General features: G+C 44.4%; 1 protein-coding gene and 1 long non-coding RNA gene across 5 annotated transcripts in view; both read right to left on the bottom strand.

Annotated features, from left to right (window-relative positions):
* LOC143141304 (uncharacterized) overlaps positions 1-2,176 on the bottom strand; it is a 3,420-nt gene extending 1,244 nt beyond the window's left edge. The window contains exons 1-3 of one of the 4 annotated variants that reach the window (XR_012990771.1): positions 1,903-2,176; positions 460-579; positions 23-122 (exon numbers count right to left, since the gene is read on the bottom strand). This is a non-coding gene — a long non-coding RNA (uncharacterized LOC143141304). Of the gene's footprint in view, positions 1-22; positions 123-459; positions 580-810; positions 829-1,043; positions 1,317-1,902 lie in introns of those variants that run through there. The other 3 variants (XR_012990774.1, XR_012990772.1, XR_012990773.1) reach the window with 3 other exon arrangements.
* The window catches only part of LOC143107858 (UPF0606 protein KIAA1549), an 89,448-nt gene extending 64,993 nt beyond the window's left edge, over positions 1-24,455 (bottom strand). Inside the window, exons 1-2 of the mRNA XM_076271521.1 lie at positions 24,292-24,455; positions 23,138-23,407 (exon numbers count right to left, since the gene is read on the bottom strand). Coding sequence (XP_076127636.1) covers positions 23,138-23,270 — 133 coding nt within the window. The 5' untranslated portion in view covers positions 23,271-23,407; positions 24,292-24,455. The remainder of the gene's footprint in view (positions 1-23,137; positions 23,408-24,291) is intronic.
* Positions 24,456-24,683: the final 228 nt, after the last annotated feature.

Below are 24,683 nucleotides of genomic sequence, written 5' to 3'. Positions count from 1 at the left end.
TGTCAATAGAAAACATACTTACTTACATCCCATGTCTTTAGAAAAGTGGCATCATCCTCATGGAGGTAGAAAGGAAGGCCACGGAGCGCTACAGCACGTCGGATATTTACATCTGAGGATCCCTGCATGAGAAAACATGGAGTCAAGCCAGTTAATAACTACAAAATGCAATTCAGTAGGATTACTTTTCTTTGATAGTACAGCTTCTAAAACCAAAGCATTCTTTTTATCTTAAGTCCATGGAGGAGTTGTAATCTACAAGACCTCTGCTTTCAAAGGGGGGCAAGCACTTGAATATAAGTCAAAGTATGTGGAAACAGGGCCATTGTTAGTAGGCGGTGTGCAATTTCGAGCAAAAACTCAAAATAGGGGGGTAAGTGTAAAGATTTAAAACACATTTGGTCAGAACCACACATGAAATGAATCTATTCCAAGTATTTGTACAAAAGAAATGCTTACCTGGGATTCCAACATGATTGCAGGCCACCACCGAACCAATAGGCTATGTCTGCGGGGAAGGACGTCTGATATGATCTCCTTCCTTCTCAATGCCAATGTTGTTTGCATCAACTTCTGAATCTGTGAATTGAAGGACGAATACACATTTGAACATACTGACAATCTCTATTAGGACAATCCACCATCTCATGATGTCGCTTTAAATGCCACTTTAAATGCATCCTTAAATGGCCGAGAACAGTTTGCACATTAAATGGTTGTTTTCACCTACACAGCTGACATGCGAATAATACACATTCTGACTGAGCATGAACTGTGTGTGACCGTGTCAAATGAATTTAGGCTACTGACTTAAAGGAAAATTCCGGTTTTTAGCACTTTAAGGCCCTTTTCTGGTTTGTTTTGGATGAACTAGAGTGGTGGACCCCGACATTTTGACGATTGGTCCTGTCTCGACTTTTCTGACTCGTTTTGAATCGCCTTTTCACTTCTCAGGGTGGCTGGCAATGGGCATACTGTAGTAGGCTACTCAAACATGTCCTAAAACAACCCTTAACGTTCGTTTTCAAAACTGTGCAACTCACCGAGTGGTTAGTGGTGTTCGTTGATGTTCCAAAACAAGTAGCTTAGCGAAATACAGTTTCTGTCGTCTTTTATTTGGCATTTTGTAAAATCCCATTGATTTCTGTTGGAAGACTCATTGCATGCTGCGCCACTGTCTATGCTTCAGGTTCAAATACGAATCATACATTGCGCCGATATATTTGCTTTTAATAGTCAACGAACTCCACTAACCACTCGGTGAGTTGCACAGTTTTGAAAACGAACGTTAAGGGTTGTTTTAGGACATGTTTGAGTATAGCCTACTACAGTATGCCCATTGCCAGCCACCCTGAGAAGTGAAAAGGCGATTCAAAACGAGTCAGAAAAGTCGAGACAGGACCAATCGTCAAAATGTCGTGTCCACCACTCTGGTTCATCCAAAACAAACCAGAAAAGGGCCTTAAAGTGCTAAAAACCGGAATTTCCCTTTAAATGTGCAGACAGTCAGTAACATGACAGTGGACTAACGTTAATGGAGGAAACATTGCTAACATGCTGTAAACTATAATGTTGCAGGACCTGTGCCCTGTTATCAAGCAGTGCACCACAAAGCTTGCACTTCCAAGCTATTGTGTTAAATAGTGCTAACGGGGTTTAATTTCATATTCATATTAAGTTCATATTTTTAGTACTCACATTGGCAAATTGAGTTAGATCGCTGGCTGATCGATCCAGCAAGTGCTGGCATACAGCAGCCAAATTCTTAGCTGCTAGTGCTAGCTAGTTCTAACTGGATAAAGTTACGTCATGTAGCCTAAGACAATATTTTCAAACATTCGGGTTTTTAAACAATATGATAAAGGACGTGCTTTAGGGTCAGCACCTCACTTTTCCACTTACGTTTAATTGCGGGTTTTCTCTCTTCTCGTCGTCTCCTCTCTCGTGTCTATTTTCACCGCTCTTGTTCTCGTCTCTTGTCATCTGGTGGTCGACCGTTGCCGGCGTCGCTTGTCACTCGGCGTTGGCTAGTTGGTGCTGTACACAAGGTCCACGTATGGCAGAAGATCCGCCTACAAATTTGCTACAATTTGCGTGGGGAAGTTTCCCACGCTTTCTATTTTTTCAAATGACTTAAAGCGGATGAGTGCTGTCAACTTAAAAGTTCAAATTTGTTCAAGTAACACAGACGGTTAGAGTACTATTAACTTTTTTTCATTTTTGAGTGTTTACAAATCAAAAACATTGTTTTACTTGTACTGTTCGGTTTTACAGTGCAGAGCATCTACGCTAATATAATCCTCATTTGATTATTTCATTTCCACCACTATCTCAGGCATTCTTTTGCAATCCCCTATTAAAAGCACAGACTGCGATAGCAGCAAGATGTCTGTAGGGAGAGACAGATAATGATGGGCAGAGTGAACGTGAAAAAGAGAGAGGGACAGAGAAAGGAAGGAGAGAGACAGGGAGAGAGTGTGTGTGTGTGTGTGTGTGTGAGAGAGACAGACACGTCTGGGAGGGTTTCCTGTGTGACTGAGTAGAGGTCCCAGCAGAACAGCTCTTATCTTAGGGCTGGAGCAGTGTGTCAGAGAGTGAATGAGGGTAAGTGTGTGTGGGGGTGAGTATGCATGTGTGTTTGCATAAGCTAGTGTGCATGTGTGTGCTGGGGACATGTTTATGTGTGTATGAGGAGGAAGCTGTCACACTCCTTATGTTCACATACACTTTAGGTCCCCGACTGGTGAGCAGGATCTAAATAGGAATTCAAACCTATGGATGTATTACGGCTTTCATGTATTGTAGCCTGGAATTCCTTCATCCACATATTGTATGAATCACATGTGTCCCAAATGCACATATGTTGATTTTTTTCTTCATTTATTCTTTTTGTATGGAGAAAGAGCAGTGTGAATGCGTTCATGTATCTCTCTCTCTCTCTCTCTTTTTCTGTGTGTGTGTGATAGAGAGTGTGTGTATAATCTGACTCAGTCTGAGCACACAGTGAGAGACTGTCTAAGAGCTTTGCTTTGCTAATACTGAGGTCTGATGACAGGGACTTTCCTTTGGGTCACTCCAGTGTGTGTGTGTGTGTGTGTGTGTGTGTGTGTGTGTGTGTGTGTTTATGGAGAGAGCGACGGAGATAGAGAGGGTGACACTATTGGAAGTTCCTATAAACGACAAAAGCAGGACACACACACACACACACACACACACACACACACACACACACACACACACACACAGAAGTACTAATGTAAAGACAAACACTGGAGCTGGTCTGACTCACCTAAAGGAAATCACAGACTTCTGCCCCCTCCCTGATGCCTGGCCAACTGTAGAAGGTTGTGTGTGTGTGTGTGTGTATGAGTGTGTGTGTGTATGAGTGTATCTGTGTGTGTGTGTGTGTGTGTATGAGTGTGTGTGTGTGTGTGTGTGGGTGTGTGTGTGTGTGTGTCAAAGGCAAAGTCTGCTTTATTGTCAATTTCTTCACATGCCAAGATATACAAAGAGATCGAAATTACGTTTCTCACTATCCCACGGTGGAGACAAGACATATTTTACCAATTAAGTCTAAATTTTAGTTTACAATTACTAAAAAAACACAAAAAAACACACCTTCCACATGAAACCCTACTTTAAATTAATTAAAAAGTAAATAAGAAGGCACATACAATGAAGAAATAAGAGCAGCAAAATTGGGTTGAAATTGTGCAATTGTGCATAGACAGTCATTATAATACTGTAGTGCAAAGTCAGGCCAATAAATGGCTGAGGTAGTTCTGTTTGACCTAAGTAAGCAAGTGGCATAGTGGTGCAAGTTATGTAAGAGCAGAAGAAGTGTGTTGTGTTTTCAGGACAAACAGGACAACAACAGGACAACAACAACAAGTTGCAAAGTGTGCAAGTGTACAAGTGGAGTAGTGCAAGTGGAGTAGTGCAAGGCTGCCATTGTGGGTCCAAAGTCCAGGATGTTATGTAGCATAGTAGTGTGTGTGTGTATGAGTGTGAGTGTGTGTGTGTGTGTGTGTGTGTGTGTGTGTGTGTGTGTGTGTGCGGGTGTGTGTGTGTGTGTGTGTATACGTGCCCAAGAGCGTGTGTTAATTTGCACTGGACACACTCTGTTGATCTGTCTGAGGTCATGTCTGCCATCGATCAAATATTGATAAACTCAACTGCAACAGTGTCTCCTTCGCTGGGAATCGGTTTAAAGTTGAAGATGGATAGAGGAGAAAGACAGAGAGAGAGAGAGAGAGAAAGAATGAAAAAGAGAGAGGGATGGAGAGATGGCTGCTCGGTGGCTGGCCAGTTGTGTTGTTTTCTGGAGATCACTCAGGTTCCCCTGCTTCTCTTATTTCTCTTATTCTACCTCTCCTCTCCTTCCCTCTGATCCTCTTATTCTACCTCTCCTCTCCTTCCCTCTGATCCTCTTATTCTACCTCTCCTCTCCTTCCCTCTGATCCTCTTATTCTACCTCTCCTCTCCTTCCCTCTGATCCTCTTATTCTACCTCTCCTCTCCTTCCCTCTGATCCTCTTATTCTACCTCTCCTCTCCTTCCCTCTGATCCTCTTATTCTACCTCTCCTCTCCTTCCCTCTGATCCTCTTATTCTACCTCTCCTCTCCTTCCCTCTGATCCTCTCCCTTTTCTTCACTGACGTTCTGTGAAAGGCAGAAGGGAGGGGGCTGTAATCTGAGCGCTACCTCAGGCCAGGCCAGCAGTGAGCTGGGCCACCTCCTACCTGTCTAGCTCTTCTACCGTATCTCTCTCTCTCTCTCTCTCTCTCTCTCTCTCTGCACCATCTCTCTCTCTCTCTCTCTCTCTCTCTGCCCCATCTATCTCTCTCTCTCTTACTCTCTCTGCCCCACCTCTCTCTCTCTCTCTCTTACTCTCTCTGTCCCATCTCTCTCTCCCTCTCTCTTACTCTCTCTGCCCCATCTCTCTCTCCCTCTCTCTCTCTCTCTCTCACTCTCTCTGCCACATCTCTCTCTCTCTCTCTCTCACTCTCTGCCCCATCTCTCTCTCTCACTCTCTCTGCCCCATCTCTCTCTCTCTTACTCTCTCAGCCCCATCTCTCTCTCTCTCACTCTCTCTGCCCCATCTCTCTCTCTCTCTCACTCTCTCTGCCCCATCTCTCTCTCTCTCACTCTCTCTGCCCCATCTCTCTCTCTCTCACTCTCTCTCTCACTCTCTCTGCCCCATCTCTCTCTCTCTCTCACTCTCTGCCCCATCTCTCTCTCTCTCACTCTCTCTGCCCCATCTCTCTCTCTCTCTCACTCTCTCTGCCCCATCTCTCTCTCTCTCACTCTCTCTGCCCCATCTCTCTCTCTCTCTCTCACTCTCTCTGCCCCATCTCTCTCTCTCTCACTCTCTCTGCCCCATCTCTCTCTCTCTCTTACTCTCTCAGCCCCATCTCTCTCTCTCACTCTCTCTGCCCCATCTCTCTCTCTCTCTCACTCTCTCTGCCCCATCTCTCTCTCTCTCTCTCTTACTCTCCTCTTCCCAACTGTTGGAGGGAGTAGGCCTATTCCACAGACTGGGGTTCACCATTTTCAAAATAACTGCTTATGAACTTTTATGAACTTTTCGATTGGTCAAGCCAAAACTGACCATATGGAAGGGTAACAGACTGGAGGAGAAGGGGTAAATTGATAATCTAGTGGACATGTTTAAAGATTTAGTGGAATACAGTATGACTGGGTCAGAGTTGAACATGTTTTCTTTAAAGTTTTGGACAATATCACCCTTTTCTCACGGGAATGGTGCATAAACAAAGGTCTGTACATATTTTATATATTAAAAACGTATTTGTGTCAGTTCTAAGCTGGGTATCCTCCTGCACTCCCTACACACACACACACACACACACACATACACACACACACACACACACACACACACACACACACACACACACACACACACACACACACACACACACACTCACATACCAGGTCGGAAAACATGACATAGCCACCTCCACCCAGATCAATGAATCTGAGTAAAGCACTGTCTGACAACTAATGCTCTAATGAGTTCCCTGAAACGAGACTGGGCACAAATAGCACCATCTGGTCTCTGAAATATATAAATTATCATCCAAGAGTTAACTGAAGCATGTGGGGATCCGTGTCTGTGTGTATCTGTATGTGCGATAGTGCAGGCATATGGCTCTTATGTGAGTGTGTCTGCATGTGTGTGTGTGTGTGTGCTTTTTTTGGCCATGCATCTGTGTGTGTGTGTGTGTGAGTGTGTCTTTTTTGGCCATGCACCACTGTACTCTGCCTCCTGCCAAGATCCTGCCAGCCTCACCTTACGCTGAGTTCACCCAACCGCCCTTGCTGCTGCACAGTTCACGGACGTGGCTTGTTGTTTCAGAGTTCACGCTTCACTCAATGCCCACAATCCCCACAGTTTACCTCCTCTCTCTCTCTCTCTCTCTCTCTCTCTCTAACTACCCATGGCACCACATTTGTGACAGATAGAAAGATGGGAAGAAAGCAACAGCAGACCCCCCACACTCCAGGATGAATGGGGTTTTACTGAGATTGCAGATGTGTTGATTGAGTCAGGCGCTAGCCGTGGCGCTAGCACGCAGAGTTGCTGTTGGCACAATACTCCACAGCACAGCACGTGGCCCTCCGTCTTAACCAAAGCTATTGGAAAGGAAGCCTGGCACAGTGACACTGCACTGCAGAGTCATTGAGAAACTCTATAAAGCGCACAGAAACACATAAATAGTCACACACACACACACACTCAACCAGAAACACACACAAGTCAAACACAAACAGGGACACACAGACTCACACAAGACCTTCACAAACACAGCAACACAAACACACACAAACAAACACAGATATGTGCCACAGGAAATTCAACCTTTCAGTGCGACTCCCTGATAAAGACCTGGAGCCATGGATCTCAATACGGAGTCACAAGTCTGTCACACTCCACACGAGCCGTGCCACTCAGTCCCGAGCCCCCTGCACCCACCATCAATGGGCTCCTTTCAGTCACAAGTTAAAAATATCACCGGCGAGATAAGCCAGCCATTACAGCCCCTCTATCAGAGACGAGGGAGGAAACACAGGAAGCAAGGTCTCGATGGCTCCGTCGCCACCGCTGCTGCCTTCACAGCCCTGAAGGTCTTGGCCTGGCTGGAATCTGATAAAAACAAGAGATTCGTTCAAGCCAAAGATCACAAACACGAAAGATGGCGGATGATCCTATAAAAACAAACACAGTGGCAGAGGGGTAGGGGTGCGTTTGACATGATTTCAGAGGACAGGCACCTACTGCTTGTAATAAAATGTGCTATCCTCTTAAAATATTCATTTGTCTCTTCAAAGCAACCTCAACTACAACGTAGCTTACAGGTACTACAGGCATTTAAGATTTGTGTGTGTGGTGTCTGAAAGGTCACGCTGTGTCCTCTTCTTCAGCATTTAAAGCCACACTACTAAATCATGGCACAACACACTCACACAAACCTGCACACACACACATACTGTACCCACATGGCTTCTCATGGAAGTCAGCCTAGCAGACAACATGACCGCTCTGCTGAGATACAACAGAGAGGATGAGTATGAGAGACTGAGAGAGAGAGAGAGAGAGACAGAGAGAGAGAGAGAGAGAGAGAGAGAGAGAGACAGAGAGAGACAGAGAGAGAGAGAGAGAGACTGAGAGAGAGAGAGAGAGAGACGGAGAGAGAGAGAGAGAGAGACAGAGAGAGAGAGACGGAGACAGAGAGAGAGAGAGAGAGAGACGGAGAGAAACCCCAGGAGAAAAAGAAAACAACACGAGCGTATTAAGAGGAAAGAGGAGCAGCTCGGAGTGATAATTAGTAAATCACTCTTTTCTCCATACTCCTCCTTCTGAGCTTTCATCCCTTTGTCCTCTGAGACAGATCAAACAAGATGGCCAGCGCTCCAATGACAGCAGCAAACACCATAGGGGGGGGTGGGGGGCAGAAATGAACCTTTTTAGGAGGTGAACTATACATCATTAGGCTTCTAAACCAGGCCTGTTTCTGTAATGAGCTCTATAGAGTGTGGTCAGACAATGAATGGATGAATAAATGAACAAATGAAGGACGAAAGAAAAACAAACAAGTTAGTGAGTAGTGAGCAAAGGACCATTCTCTTCAATGAAAAACACAAACTTATCTTCCAAATAGATACTGTAACTAAGGTGTTCAAAATGACCAAATAAACCTCTAAACACAAAGCTATGGTTTTCCTTGAAGTCACACTGCAGTTTGTGGGTCAACAGCCTGGCTGGGACAGCAGAGGTGTAGTGGCTCGTCCAGCCCAGAGACGCGGCATCAATGACGTCTTAGCCTGATGAGAGATGACTGCAACGTGTAGCTGACCATCAGTTGATGCTTCTAGCTCTGGGGTTTTTGAGTGGCAGGCGGTCAATTTGGAAAAGAGGACTGGCTCTCTCTCTCTCTCTCACACACACACACAGACACACACGCACGCACCTCACAGGCTCTGTGAAACAGTACTGGAATACAAATTCGCCCTGGGAAAAAAGACGCAGAGCTCCAAATGGCTCCCAGATGGGCCTGAGACATCTGTAGGCTACCCTGAGGTGCTTCCTTTTCCTCGGACTAGCGTCACAGCTCACTGCTGCACCTACCTCACGTAGACTACCACTAATTCGTCCTGAAATAATGGATTGCAGGCTAATAGTTGTGCATGCTAATACCTATCTCGCATCCACCGCCTGATCGATGAATTCAACAAGTCTTCGATTAACTGAGGAAAATGATGCACACAGTCACACTCCTTCTTTCTCCCATACAAAAAGCACACCCAACATTTTGGTGACTTTTTCCCCCCCTTTTTTTTACTTTAATCCAGGGCTTTGAACCGGTTCAAGGAACGAAAACGAAAACCGGGAACTTTTTGTATTTTACAGGGAACAGAAACGAAACCGGAAACGTTATTATTTTTTATGTTCTGGAACAGGAACACTTATTTAAAAATAATGGTAACGGTTAATACCGGTTTTATTTCGTTCCTCAAAGTTTTCGTTGCCTAATTAGGCCTAACTAAAAAAAAAAAAGTAATTATTTTCCTGCGCACGTTACCATGACGGCTGAGGTTCACTTCCTGTGTGACATCACATCAGACATCCGCTGACTGAATGGAGAGAGAGCGGTGGATTACAAAGTCTCCACTCCACATCTTAAATAAGAGGTAAATTACGATCCATCGTTAATTAAAACGCTCATTCCAAACACAATAACAATAGCTATATTTGTCGACTCCACGCTATATTTGTCGACTCCACCATGATGGACTAGCGAACATTTGGATAAATGGCGCCAACACCTCTGTTTGCCTAATGCACAGATGCAGTGTTTCCTCTAGGATTTTTTTAAGCAGTGGGGGCAGGCCCCACAACAACCCCCCCCCCCCCCCACGACACATACATAAAAAAATATTTTATAGCCTATAATTTAGTATGAATTTTATAGCCTATAATTTAGTATGAAAAGTATTTCTTTTAAAATATTAATTGCTTAAAAATACTGCTAATTTTATGCTGTTTAACAAATGTATAAATTGTGCACTGTCGCTTTAATTCACGTTTATTTCTCAATGATCTTCTGCCTGCTCCGCTATGGCTAGTGCTGTACCTACGGCTGGGCCCTCTCACAGTTTTTAAATGGTCAGTAGTGGGAACTATACTGTTGCCTTCATGATTTCCTTTTAAAAGTTTCTTATAAGAAGGATATATCAATTATCAACAATGACAAGCCAGCTGGAACCTGCGGCTCTCTCTCCCTCTCGTGAGAGCAGACGCTTTCCCAATTAAATGGATCACATAATGTTCACGTTAGATCTGCTGCAAAGGAGTTTACTTAGTTTAACATGATGTTATCTCGATGTAACATGATGTTTTGACATTGACATTGCAAACGTTCTCTAAGGAGAGTGAAAAGCAGTTTGCAGTAGTCGTCTCTATCGCAGGAAAAAAAATAGCGAGCAGCCTGATAACCAAATGAAATGCTTGGCGGGCCGGATGAAAATGTTCGGCGGGCCGCAGTTTGCCCACCCCTGGCCTAGGCTAAGCATTCTGTAGCCTAATTCGTTAGACATTTTAAAAAATGGTTGCACTTCTTTTTGCTAATTTTCACATTTAGCAACAAGGGTAACAAACGTTTAGGTCGTGCGGCCTTTGTGCGTCTGTGTAGCCCAAATTATTAAAAAATAAACTTTTCCGTGTCATACAACACAACTATTTATTTTAACATCATTACATCTACTACTACATCTATAGACTATTTCCAATTTGTATTATATTAGTGGCTCACTTATCGTTTTAATGTTTCCAGATGTTTGATATCAGGACGTGAGCTGTCAGAACTGACAAGTTGAACGTTGTCTTATTAAAACGGACCCACCGCGGTGACGTTTTTGGTGGAGGTGTTGTTTAATAGTGACTCAGAAGAAAGCAAACGTTTGGACAATAAGCACATCCACACACTATGTGGAGGTAAACTGGACAGCCCCAAACCTCTGAATAGTTCTGCTTGTTGTTAAATTGTAATGTTAGCGGCTGCCAACGGGGGGTGCATAATGTCGGCAGGATCATTTAAAAGGCAACTGCGACTATTGTGCGTCTGTCCCATTTCTGATACCGTGCGGGAAGAAAATTAAACCGTGGCGGGCCGCCACTACCAAATCAACATAGAGGAAACACTGAGATGGCTTGTTACGGTATGAGTAGAACTACTGGATGGCTTTTCCCCCCGACAGTTGGAATTTGTTGTTGCCCGAGTGGCATAACCACGTGTCTTAATAATGTCGTTACATTTGTGTGGAAATTTTCTCTTTTAACAATAAACTACACATTTGAAATAATTGTAGGCCTATTTAATTATTATTAATAATAATAATATAATTATTATTATTTAATAATGGTTGTCATATTATTACATTTGGTTTAAGCTGGATGAGAAAGATGTGACATACAGTAATTCTATAGCATTAAACAGCTGACAGGAACGAAATTAACCGTTCAGGGAACAGTATTTTTTTGTTCTAACCGGTTCGGGAACGTCAATTTATTGGTGGAACTCATAACCGGAAACGTTATAATTCCGTTTCTGTTCGGAACGAACCGATTGGAAAAAAAAATTGGTTCAAAGCCCTGCTTTAATCACACAGTGCATGCCAAACCACACTCCATAAACCCCACCCCATGCCCATAAAAATGCATTTCTCATATGAAAGTGGCCAGACCCTAGCAGGACTGGCCACACAGCAGGACTGGACAGCCCAGCGAAAGCCCAAATCCCCCACCCCCACCTCTCCATTCACTTTATTCCACTCTCTTTGTCCACTGTCCATCTCCACCTTAAACGTTCTACATACTCGACACACACGACCGGTAGCGCGACAACGTGACGTCAAAATTACGTAGATCTTGCTGGCGCGCCAGGATTTAAGCCAGGTAGCGCGAGGTAGCTCACCACTCATTTTCTTTCAGACGAGCGCGACAAAGCGGAAACAGGAAGATGGACTAGTTCGAGGGCAAGCGAGAGTTGCAGTGTTTTGTTACAGTCGTGAATTTTAAATAGTTTGCTGGATAAGTTAACAGCGAGAGTTGCAACACATGGAATTAAGAGGAAAGAATAGAAACGATTTATTTTCAAACAAAGGATATCTATTAAGGCCTGAACAAAATCTCTTTCCACTTCAGGAAATTACACAAACTCAGCCAGCTGTTAGCTGAGCTAGCAACTAAACTGTTTACATTATTAAAATTTCCCTCGGGATGACTAAAGTATCTATCTATATATCCATCTATCTATCTATCTATCTATCTATCTACCTGTACACACACCTTGTGACACCTCTGTTCAGGAGAATATTGCAACTTGAGTCGCGACCACCGCGCGCGAGTATAAATGGTTACGGTGCTTCTGTGACGTCACATTGTGGCGCTACCGGTCGGGAGTGGCGAGTATGCTGGACGCTTTATTCCTCACTCGTCTTCTACAATCTCTCTCTCTCTCTTTTCTTCCCTCCATCACTCTCTCTCCTTCCATCTCTTGATGGTTGAGATCCAATCCCACATCCCTCCTTCTTCCATGCATAATGAATGCCCTCATTGTCGCCCCAAACAGATCAGGTTTCACACAGAAATGGGCAACCCTGGTTATTAGCCAGAAGTTGGAGGCTCAACAGGGATCGACTGGGAGACAGAGAGAGAGAGAGAGAGAGAGAGAGAGTCTGAATCTCTCTTTCACAGCATAAAGATGGAGAACAAAAACACTGATAACTCTCTGGTCAGTTTCAGAGGGCTAGGTCCTGCCCCCTGGGGTTATTCTGAATGTGCCTTAGATTGCACTATCCACTTAGCCTAAATATCAGCTTTATCTGAGGTTTGCAAATTATGGGGGCCAAAAGAGAGAAACCAAGTTTGTCTTGGACGTCTTCAAAACTAATGTTCCCATCAGTTAATAGCCTCCTTCAGTTTTGTTTTCAGATGTCCAACGCACTGGTCACTGGTGGGGCCTTTCTGGATCAACCTCAAGATGTTCCAGAATTTTCATAAAGCTTTCCAAAAGCCTCACAGAAACTTTCATTTTTTAACAAATCATGTTATGGACTGTCCAGACCCATTACATTTAGCCTTGTGCAGCTGAGCTTTTGTTCAAGCCAGCATCAAGAAAGAGTAAATGCACTCTCACTGCTGTCCTGTCAGACTGTAGAGCGGCAATCTCTGGAGAATCCATCTCAGACAGCTCATGATTAGTTAATCCAGAGTAGTACGTCTGTTTAATTTCACATCAGCGTGTGTGTGTGTGTGTGGGTCTGGGTGTGTGTGTGTGTGTGTGTCTGTGTATGTGTGGGTCTGGGTGTGTGTGTGTGTGGGTCTGTGTGTGTGTGTGTGTGTGTGTGGGGGGGGGGGGGGTCTGGGTACTTATATCACTGTGACAGTTCACTCGGCGAACATCTGTCATCTCGATCACTGACTTACTTCAGCCCTTTTGCCTGCTCCTGTTTCTAGGAGGACAGTGTTGTGCGCACCATCACGCCTGTGTGTGTGTGATGTGTGTGTGTGTGTGTGTGTGTGTGTGTGTGTGTCTGGGTGTGTGTGTGTGGGTGTGTGTGTGGGGACAGTCTTGTGCGCACCATCACGCCTGTGTGATGTGTGAGTGTGTGTGTGTGTGTGTGTGTGTGTGTCTGGGTGTGTGTGTGTGGGTCTGGGTGTGTGTGTGTGTGTGTGTGTGTGTGTGGGTGTGTGTGTGGGGACAGTCTTGTGCGCACCATCACGCCTGTGTGATGTGTGAGTGTGTGTGTGTGTGTGGGGACAGTCTTGTGCGCACCATCACGCCTGTGTGATGTGTGTGTGTGTGTGTGTGTGTGTGTGTCTGGGTGTGTGTGTGTGTGTCTGGGTGTGTGTGTGTGTGTGTGTGTGTGTGTGTGTGTGGGGACAGTCTTGTGCGCACCATCACACCTGTGTGATGTGAGTGTACCGGCTACTCTTTCTGTTTTGGTGATGACTACTCTCTCTCTCCCTCTCCCTCTCCCTCTCTCTCTCCGTCTCTCTATGTGGACGTATGACACAGTGAGAGAGCAAGAGATAGCGAGTGTACATGTGTGTGTACCAGGGCTTGAAAACGAAATTATTTTTCAAACGTTCCGTTCCGAACGGTTCAGGTAGGCCTATGTTTAACGTTTTCGTTCTTGCATGCGTTCCGCCACCAACATATCGGTCCTGAACCGGTTCAGAACGCAAAATATCGTTCGTTCTTAAAGTTCCGGCAGTGTTTGGCGGGCCTATCACGTCTATATCTGTGGACTTTACCTTAGAATAGACCAGTGGCGTAACAAACCAATGGAGGGCCCAGGTGCGAGAGCGTTACTCGGGCCCCATACCGACTTAGTTTGGCCCAGGATGAGTTAGCTCTGATACATGCAATACACATTAAGGGTGACTTCAATTGTTTACGCAAAGGGCCTGAGGCACCGAAGTAGTTTAGTAGTTACAGATTACAATTTCAAATAAAAAACACACGACTACATAGGATCCATTACATGTGAAAACATTAAAAATAATTGTATTAACAGCCTGCAGGCCAGGGTAATCTACTATTACTGCATTAACATCAACTCGCATGGAATTATGGGAACACTCAATGCGCCTCTTCAACCCTCTGCTGAAACTGCAAGCGTAGATTGCTTGCTTATAAACTCGCACTGCGCAGAAACAAAACTTAATGTAGCCTAACTTATTTAACCGTGCAGAAACCAAATAAAATCCTTCATATGCATACAAACCCCAATATGCGTGAATTAGGCCATTAGAAGAAGGCCATCTTACGAGCCTTTCGTTGTGCAAAATCGTCAACGATATTCCCAATATTCAATGCTCTGGCTCTCGTATTTTCAATGGACAGGATAGCTAACCCACTGAGCCTCTCCTGCCCCATGCTGCTCCTTAGGTAGGTCTTAATAAGTTTGAGTTTGGAAAAAGATCGCTCAGCTGTTGCCACAGTCACAGGCAATGTCAGAAACAACATGAGAGCAGTACACACTTACCCAAATGTGGATGTTACACTGTCATAATCTACCGCAGCATTTTGGCAAATTGAAAAATAGATGACTTCTGTGAAATCTCTGCTTTAAAGCAAGACCTGAATGAGAGGAGTTGTGTTGGGAATGTCGGTGCAATGTCCCTGCTATAATGGTCTGACAAACGTCTTGCCTTAGTTCATCATCACCTGCGAGTTGAAGGGTCATAGGACGTAAAGAATCAAACACATGACAAGTTTCCCGCATTCTTGCAAATCTTTGGGAGAGCCGACTGATTATGATGTCCAGAGTTGTGTTAAATACCTGCACTTTGAAGTATCTCTCTGCATCGGTTAAGCGCTCATCTTCCGATAGTTCGTCAAAGTGACGCTTCACTCTCCGTGCTCTAACATTTTCAAATGTACTCTGAACCCCCCATTTATTGGCGAGCGTCTGCGATGTAGCCTTGGCCTGATCAAAGGCACGCCGGTAGTCAGAAAGGACCTGTATAAAAATATTTCTGGATACGTGCTAAACTCCTTACCTGGTTGTAGCCTAAGTTTTATGGAGATCTTCATAGGCTTGCGCTATAATTCCAACCCTGTTTATAAACGAACCTGTCTGTTGCTGACAAGGCCTATCTCAAATTTCCAGTTTAACTCTTCTACATAGAATAGGCTATAATTGCGCAAACATTCAAAATCCCGACTTTAAAACGACAAGGCGTGGACAGGCAAAATAGGCTATTACGCATAGGCTACAAACAATTTCCAAATCAGTTTCAGTAGCCTAGGCCTACGCTACGAGCTGGCCTAAGATCCGAAGTGGCAGACGGATAGGTTACATTACAACAGTAAGACAAAAAATATACACATTTGGACCAAAGGTTCAATTTATTAACAGTGTAGATGCGGGCATGTTTTTCGCACAACCGGAAATAGTCTCCCTGACATAGGATATGCTTTTGTGAAATTTTATAATAGAGAACGAAAAAAAAAACGTTATTAACCGGTTTTGTGGATTTCAGAATAACGTTTCTGTTCCGGAACAGTTGAAGACCATTTTGTTTTCGTTTCCGTTTCCGCTCCTCGTAAAATTCCGTAAAATTCCGTTCGTTTTCGGTTTTCGTTCCTTGAACCGGTTCGGAGCCCTGGTGTGTACGTGTGTGTGTGTGTGTGTGTGTGTGTGCATAATCTAGTGAAAAGAGGACTGTTTTGAACACTCAGGAACCATGGGAGAAGACTACATTCATAGCCAAACCTCCTCTAATGCTAACATCAAAGTCGCATCAACAGTCGCAGCCATACAAACACAATCTCTCTTTCTCTCTGTCTCACACACACACACACAGCAGAACACACACACACACACACAGAAATAGGTTATACACAGAGACATGTACACACACATACTTTAACAAACACACTGAAACACATTGTCACAGATAGATTTCTGTCTCTTCACTTGGCCTGATTAAAAGAGCAGTGCACTTTTATATCGACTGGATTCCAGGTAAGAGGAAAATGCGCTTTGATGAAAGTGAACACCTTCCCACTCACTTCTCTCCTCTCCCCCATCCCATGAACACTCCTCTCCTCTCCTCTCCTCCTTTCCTCATACTAACGACCTCATTAACATTGGCAAAAGAAACCATCTTTGGGCCTGAGAATCGTCTGCACACGCCAAAAGTTACAAAGATAAACTACAGAGCGATTCTTCACGGAGCAGAGGGTTCTAGCAGGCACAGAAATGAGAACGAATGGCGCTACCCAGAAACGTTTCTTGCAGAAAGCGAGATAGTAACTAAGACAAGGGACTGGGAACGGCTTTAAAAAAAAACCAGCACCAGAATTAATTCCTTTAATCTGTCCATTCATCGAGAGCAGTATTAGGACAGCCTTTATCCAGAGAATGCATGAGCAAATACGCAGCCCATAATAACCACAGCTGGGCTTTTGAATGCAAAACTGTCACATACGCAAAACTGAAAATCTGCAGACTTTTTTTTCCTTACAAAGAGTGTGTGTCTGCTCACATGAATGGCCTAGCTGGACAAAAGCTATTATTAAAGCTATTATAAAACTATTATTTTTGTTTCTGTTTTTTTTTTTTTGTTGCTATCTGTGAAGGAATATTCTTCTACCCGTGAATGAGCACAATCAGAATGGAGCGTTTGTCAATTGTGTTGAGGATTAGAAAAAATAAGCACGTGGGTAATCTGACTGATATCACCACAAACGTTCCAGATAGCCATGGAGTGTGGCCCAGGTCTGGCCCACCTCTGGTCCTGATAAGGGCTGTGGGTGGGTCTCAGAGCCATCGACAGGACGGGAAATAAAACAGACAAACCCTGGTCTTGACCCTTGACCCCTTTTCACGTTAAAGCGATGGTTCGGAGTAATTTCACCCTAGGGTCCTTTGCACCATGACCCCGAGCCAAACACCCTCCCAGAACCTTTTTTCCCTTGGTCGAACCCTGGTCGAGTAGCGCTATCAAAAACTAATGACGTTCTGCAGTCGTGATGGAACCAACTTTTATCTCGTAAATTACCCCACTAATAATGCCCTGAATGGTACAAAACTTCTGCAGTAGTACAACTACGACCTTTAGTCCAATAACGAGGCATTAGAAAGTTTGTAAGTGCACCAGGAGTTTATTTAAATAAGACTTGCCTGATTATCTGCTACTATACCGCTGCATCGACGTTTCTTCCGTGATTTGGGAAAAGCCTGTAAAAGTCCTGGCAGGAAGCATGCATAAGGATGTAGATCCAGGAATGCACTAATATTTTGTTCGTAGTCCAGTTTGCAACAATTATTAGTTATTACTAAGTTGTAAACACTTCGAAAAAAAATATTTAAAACTGGATATACCAAAAAACGTTGATGTAATCGCTTCCTGCAAGGACTTTTACAGGCTTTTCCCAAATCACGGAAGAAACGTTGACGCAGCCGTATAGTAGCAGATAATCAGGCAAGTCTTATTTAAATAAACTCCTGGTGCACTTACAAACTTTCTAATGCCTCGTTGTTGGACTAAATGTCGTAGTTGTACTACTGCAGAAGTTTCGTACCATTCAGGGCATTATTAGTGGGGTAATTTACGAGATAAAAGTTGGTTCCATCATGACTGCAGAACGTCGTTCGTTTCTGACGGCGCTACTGACCAATTTAGTCATGGAATGTAACACTCCACAAATCAATAAGAATGTGTTTTCTTACGTCGAACCCAGAACCCTGGCTAACATGATAATAAGCACCGCAGAGATGACACCCACGTCATCATCCCAAACGTTCCTGTGAGAGACAGAGCCTGGCGCACGACTGCCCGCCATCAGGGCCATGGAGTCCCTGAGTCCACTCCCTGAGTCCACTTCCTGAGTCCACTCCCTGAGTCCCACTCCCTGAGTCCACTCCCTGAGTCCAGGGCTTAAAGCAATAGAAATGTCTGTGCCTGAAGTTATCAGACATTTATGAAGACGTCTGTAGTCTCATTGCCTATTTTCAAATCTTACGTAAGTATACCAGCTCACGCCTGAATTCAGGCATGGTGCCTGAACACTTTAAGCCCTGTGAGTCGGTGACTAGCTGGGAGTGTGTGGCAGTGTGTTCTGTGTGGCTGTGGAGATCCCACGCGCCATCTCTTTTCTCAGTGCACATTCAATCATCACACACACGTTCAAATCACACACACCCTTCACCAGAGAAAATGGAACGACAACCTGACAGGGCAGGAAATACTACTTTAACCCTTGACCATTGAGAGACAGGCAAACAGACAGACAGACAGACAGAGAGAGAGAGAGAGTGCAAATCTAGGAATGAGAAAGTAGAAAGAGAATTATGGAGAAATCAAAGAACGTCCAACAGAGAGACAGGGAAATAAAAGAGAGTGTGAAAAATAGTATGTCAAATGCAGGAAGGAAGGAAGGAAGATATAAAAGCCGAGTCAGGACAGAGAGGCAGCGTTAGCTTAGCACTGCACAGGCAGCCAGCCGACGCTCGGACGAGGCTCTCTCCTGAGATCTCCCGATAAAGACAAGCACCGATCCACAAACCAGGCCAAAGAGCAGCACCATACTGTATACCATACAACTACCGATCCAGAAACCAGGCCAAAGAGCAGCACCATACTGTATACCATACAACTACCGATCCAGAAACCAGGCCAAAGAGCAGCACCACCGGCTAACAGCGGTGCATGTAAACACTCACAAGGAAGACTAAGCAGAAAACACTATACACAGACACATACTCAAACACACAGTCTGTCATGACAAATGCTTTCCTCCTCTGCCCCAGGGGAAACCAGCGCTGCTGTACTGTTGTTCTGTGATGTGTGTATGTGTGTGTGTGTGTGTGTGTGTGTGTGTGTGTGTGGTGTGTGTGTGTGTGGTGTGTGTGTGAGTGTGTGTGTGTGTGTGTGGCATGCACACATGTTCATGTACACGTGTGTGTGTGTGTGTGACTATGCTGTATGTGTGTACTGTGCATTTCCAGCTCTGCTCAGCTTGAGAGAGCCGCCAGTTGAAGCATGCAAACGGGACCTTTGGGCAGCAGCGTTGCATCTGATGCAGCAAACAGGACCTTTGGGCAGCAGCGTTGGGGCTACTGCGGGCTTATCCATAATGACACAATCCTGACTTCTCTCACTTCAGATTTGCCCCTCTGAGCCAGGGCCTTAATCAGGGCCTTAATCCCCCATGTTCCCCTCGCCTCACCCCCCACACTCTCATTAGGCCTGTTTCACTGGAGTTTTTAGGCTTTATTCTCTGCCCCCATGCATGAAGTATATGTGTGTGTGTGTGTGTGTGTGTGTGTGTGCGTGTGTGTGTGTGTGTGTGTGTGTGTGTGTGTGTGTGTGTGGGTGTGTGTGTGTGTGTGTGTGTGTGTGTGTGTGGGTTTGTGTGTGTGTGTGTGTGTGTGTGTGTGGGTGTGTGTGTGTGTGTGTGTGGGTGTGGGTGTGTGTGTGTGTGTGTGTGTGTGTGTGTGTGTGTGTGTATGTGTGTGTGTGTGTGTGTGTGTGTGTGTGTGTGTGTGTGTGTGTGTGTGTGTGTGTGTGCATTGACTTTGGGGAACTCAGTGGCATCCTAGTGTCTCAGCCACCACCACACAGAAATGTTGCACAGAAATGTTGAACACATCATTTCTTGTCAGTTTGAATCTGGTTTTCGATAGCTGTGGAAATGACATAATAAAAACCTCTTCCCCTCCTCATTAAATACTGCACTAATCAGTACAGTGGCACCAAAGGGTACAGTGGCTTGGCTTGTAAATGAGGAGTCTCAAATGCATCTGAGGTCTTTTAAACTTCCTGTAGCTCGTGAGCATAACATAGGATGCTGAGCCGGTGTAACAGCCCTCAGCCAAGAATGTACTGTACAGCTGTACACCTCCCTGTGATACTGTACACACCATTGTGTATTATGCTGTCCATCTGATGTCCTTCTGAACATCTGAGGGGGTCTTAATTCAAAGTTCAAATGATAAATGAAATCAAATCAAATCAAATGAAACAGTCTGTGCTACACCTACGACTTATGACACTGCAGCAAACAACATAGGCTAACTCATGATCAATATTACTCATTAACAATAAACAGCCTACAGCCCAAAAGCCTTACCAAAGGTCAAGCTGCCTTAACTGTAGCTAATGGACCAGTAAGCATGGTCAAAGCTGTAGGAGGCCAGAGAGCCGAGTCGAGGCTCAAGTGTAGCCTAGTTGGTGAGCGGCCTGAGAGATCTCAGCTAGGGTCTGTCACAGGACATTTCTCTTCACACAGATCCTGTTTAAAATATGCATGAGCAACGCAAAAAGGGCATCTTACCACAGGGGATAAGATGAAGGTCAAGAGCAGCCTGAACATAAACAAGAGAGTTCTAGAGAACTCTATTCCCACCAAAGTCTCTACACACTTTATAAACAAGAGAGTTCTAGAGAACTCTATTTCCACCAAAGTCTCTACTTTGAGAGTTGGGGTTTGGGTCAAGATTCTCTCTTCCAACAAGGGAACAAAATTAGGCATCTGAAGACAGGATGAATTTTGCACAATCATAATAATAGCATTTTTGTACCTCTTATCAAATAGAGTCTAGACTGTGGCGTGTCCAAGAGCCAGCCCTGCGACCGAAACAGCATCTGCTACAGCGTGCTGACTGACGGTGATGTAAGATGGTGTAAACGACCTGGCGGGCGTTTCGTCCCGCGCATCTCTCTTTAATGTGTCTACTGAGACACAGAGAGAGAGTCAGCAGAGAGGTCTGTCCAGGAGTCTCATTGTCTCGTGACAAAGCGCGCTGTAGAGAGCACATGTCTGGTCGTCTGACCGGTCTCTGTGAGTTTGGCTGATGTGTGTAGAACAGATGGATGGGTGGTTTGAGACAGCGATGAGGAGAACAGGGTCTGGGCTGGCCTGGGCTGACTTCAGGATGTTGTGTGATGAAGGTGACGGATGACCACACATACTGTACCCACACAAAACATACACTCAAACTAACTTATCAATAGCCTACACATATTAATTATCCAGACAAATAATGCACAATGAGCACACACACACAGACACACACATTCACAATGTATTTCCTCACAAAGGATTTCTTCAAAGTTTCCATCAGATTTCTGATTTCTGTCTGATCAATTCATCAACCTTGCTGTTTTCTTGTTTTCTTGCATTTTATTAATGGGCTCGAGGTCTTTGCATGTGAAGCTGTTTGATGTAGTGAAGAATACTACTCTGGGTATTAGGCTAAATGGCAGTGGATGAGGGGTCCTCGGACTGCGATGGGATGGAGTGCTATGGATTTCCTGTCCTCTTTCAACGGGACCTCCTGCGATCCCCCACCAACGGAGTCAAATGCTAATCAATGGCCTTAGCACAGGCTATATCACATAACCTTTCAACGGACTGCAGAGAAAGTGAATTGAACATAAGCCCAAGTGTCTAGGCTGATATAATCATAAATTGTGGCATAAAACAAAAAACAAAAAAATACCTTTGAGGTATTCACCTTGCCAGTAGCTGACTAGCCTATTTCAATTACCATAATTTTAGATTAAGATTAGCTGATTGACAGCAATGTGGCCTTTTTTGCTACTGTAAACTGTTGAGACTGAGACAGCAGTAGCTTTCACATTTAATCACAGAATCAAGACATCCAGACACACTTTGACTCTTGAGCCTACAGCCTACAAAACAAACTAGGTCCTCATAGATTTAAATTCAAAACACATCTTTATTTAACTAACCAAACCATGAAGAGATATCTAATGATATCTTAGAAATCTAAAATGATAGGCTAGTGTATTATTGAAGCACCAGAAAGTTCACTGTTTAAGAGAGTCTGGAAGCTGTCTGTTACCACAGCAGAAATGGAAAGAGGAAAAGAAAAGTGTTCATGAACCTAATTAAAATCAGAAAATATGCTGAGGTTGTGCTAGCTGTGAATGCCTGGCTTTCTGCCTACAAACTCTTAAGTACACCCACTCCGCATCAACTAAAAAGGCCTACAATAAGCTTACGATAAAACAAGTTTGTGGAAAACAGCCTTTTGCTATAGTCAGTGGTCACACTAACGGCAAATAACCAATTGAGATAGCACACTGGCTAGTAAGAGTTATGAGTTCTTAACAAGACGTTCCAGCTTCTTGGGAGATATTGATGTCTGTTTCTTTCAGTTGCTTGTGGGCAATGCACACCATAGAGTCAGGTTTATGTGGTAGGCTACAGCTGCTACAATAGTTTGAAGTAGTTGTTTGACTTTGACCTGCTATTATTGCCCCCCCCCCCCCCACCACCACCACCAAAATAATAATGTGAATAAAACCCACACCCATTCAGTTTGAGAGGACGAACACCAAGTTTGGCAGGCCTAGCCAAGAGAGCTTGCAGCCCATAAACTCGGGTTAGTGTGTTCTTGCCTGACCACACACAAAGCTATGGTAGGCCAGATTGCACAGGGTCAGACTGTCAGCATCAGACATTACTTTCTCATCTACGTTCACGAGGCAGAGAGGCCTATTTAAATTCTGATACCACACATGCAAGCAGCAGTAGCCGCCAGTCCCCTTTTCGCCTTTTACTCCAACACCACGACAAACAAACAAAGGGCGACTAGGTTACGTCTTCTTCCAGTAAGTCCCTGGCACAAGGACCTGTTGTGTTTGTTTGACCAGGAAACTGAGTCATTCTCCAACCCTCCCCCTTTACCGTGTCCTCTTACCTCAACCTCATTGGCCTCTCAATCGACTACCCCTAACGGACGCTCCTCACAACAAACCACCTGTCAAACTACACAACGAAGCTCCAAGAGGGACATCAACCTCTCAATAATGGTCCACACAAAGGCCTACTGTACTGCTATTGTTGTCTATCTGTACAACATGCAGGGACATTGCAGTAGACAGGGAATTAAGATAAAAATGGTGGTGGTACACCAAACAAACAACCCATGAAACACTTTTATTTGCACTAAATTCAAACTGTGCAACCTGTCATGCCAACCCAAATTTATTGGAGTGTCTGTTTTCATATTATGTAAGAGGGACCATAGGGCTACGCAAACTCAATTACATTATACTGTTTTTTTACCTTTAGCAGGTGCGTCTGCCGTCGTCATGGGAACCAACATCATTATTCCAAGGATGAACGTGCAGCATCCTGAAAGGCGCAAGATGCATGTGGGCATCCCCACCGGGCTCGTGCCGAACATTAGGCCTTCCATGGGGCGACTCTCATGCCATCTTATCAGTTCTTACTCCAGAAGAGAATGGTCCTGGCGTCAACTCCAGCCAAGAGAGACCGGCTTCACCTCAGAATAACCCTAGTTTCATCCCGACTGTACAGAATCCGAAGTTACTGCTGCAAACATAAACCAGAATGCGGTTGCATTAGGTCATATTCATTGTGGTCCATAGTATCTTACAAATGGGTGAATCTTTTGTCTAATAACTGAAAACCATCTCAGTCTACTTTTGCAAGCCCCATCACTACAGTACAGTAGCCTACAGCACATGGCTAGTGAGAGTCAATATCTTATGACTTCATGATATAACCTTACCACAACTATCACTGACTAATAGAGAAAGCCACGGACACCGTGGTCCAACAGTGAGATCTGAGGAGTTTGGGTTCCTTTGTTCCATTTGCATACGAGTTTCAAATCGGAGGCGCACGCACAATGGTTTGATATTTAATAAAGGATTCTTCTATTCTTTTTTGAATGCACTCATATAGGTAAATCGGCAGCAATACGTCATCGAGCTAACATTAACTTGCAGCTAATCTAACTCTAGCAAGCTATCAGAGGGCTAATGCGTAAAGGTGCTGCTAAACGGGGATTAGATGATTTTCAGTGCCCACAAACTACAGAGAAAAGAAGTTACCAGTACATCAACAAAGCTATGGTTTGGATCCGTTAGACATCTGCGATACTTTTTTGTTTCCTAGACGCCAACTCGTAGCCCCACATTGCTCCAAAGTAACAGAGGCATACATCGTTATTTCCAGGAGACGATGAGCATGGTGATAACATGGGATCTCTTATCCAACCCTTGCTTGCTTTCCGTATCATCCATGACCTCTAAGTTGCTAAACTGCAATCAAGTATGGTTCATGACACAGCAACAAAACATTTTACAAGCGAGGCGGAGCAACTGACTACTTAAGACATTATATGTAGCTAGCTAGCTGTTCCAATATGTTCCACGCACAAATATTAATTCATCTTACAAAACGAAGCTCACCTTACAAATGTCTCTGATTATATTTGACCAGGGACTTCCATATCCGATAAACGAGATTATTACACCAGCTGAGTGTCTATTCTTAACTTTTTCTAAGTTCTTCTAACATAACGGTAAATTGTCCAGGAGATAACTGTCCTTTTCCTCCTCGTTTTCATGGAGCATCTCTCACTCGCCGAGCGGTGGCCACAAGTCCTCGGGATCTGAGACTCCTCCCCTGATCTCTCTGAATTCGACCTACGTATCGATACACGGCAGCGTGATTGGACGTGGACATTGTCCTTTATGGAATGGGTTAGATTGTCACAGCAAGTTGGTTGGACTTCACTGCCCTTTCGGCGTCTGTGGTTACACAGCAACGAAAGACTTTTCGCAGTTGCAGTTGCGTTAGC

The sequence above is a fragment of the Alosa pseudoharengus genome, unplaced genomic scaffold (assembly GCF_046254945.1).
Source record: "Alosa pseudoharengus isolate Yale_2024_CS ecotype anadromous, Long Island Sound unplaced genomic scaffold, YU_APseudo_1.1 YU_APseudo_1.1_scf_10, whole genome shotgun sequence".
In the NCBI taxonomy this organism is placed as follows: domain Eukaryota; kingdom Metazoa; phylum Chordata; class Actinopteri; order Clupeiformes; family Clupeidae; genus Alosa; species Alosa pseudoharengus.
The sequence above is the reverse complement of the archived record's forward strand: the minus strand, read 5'-3'. Positions and strand labels throughout refer to the sequence as shown.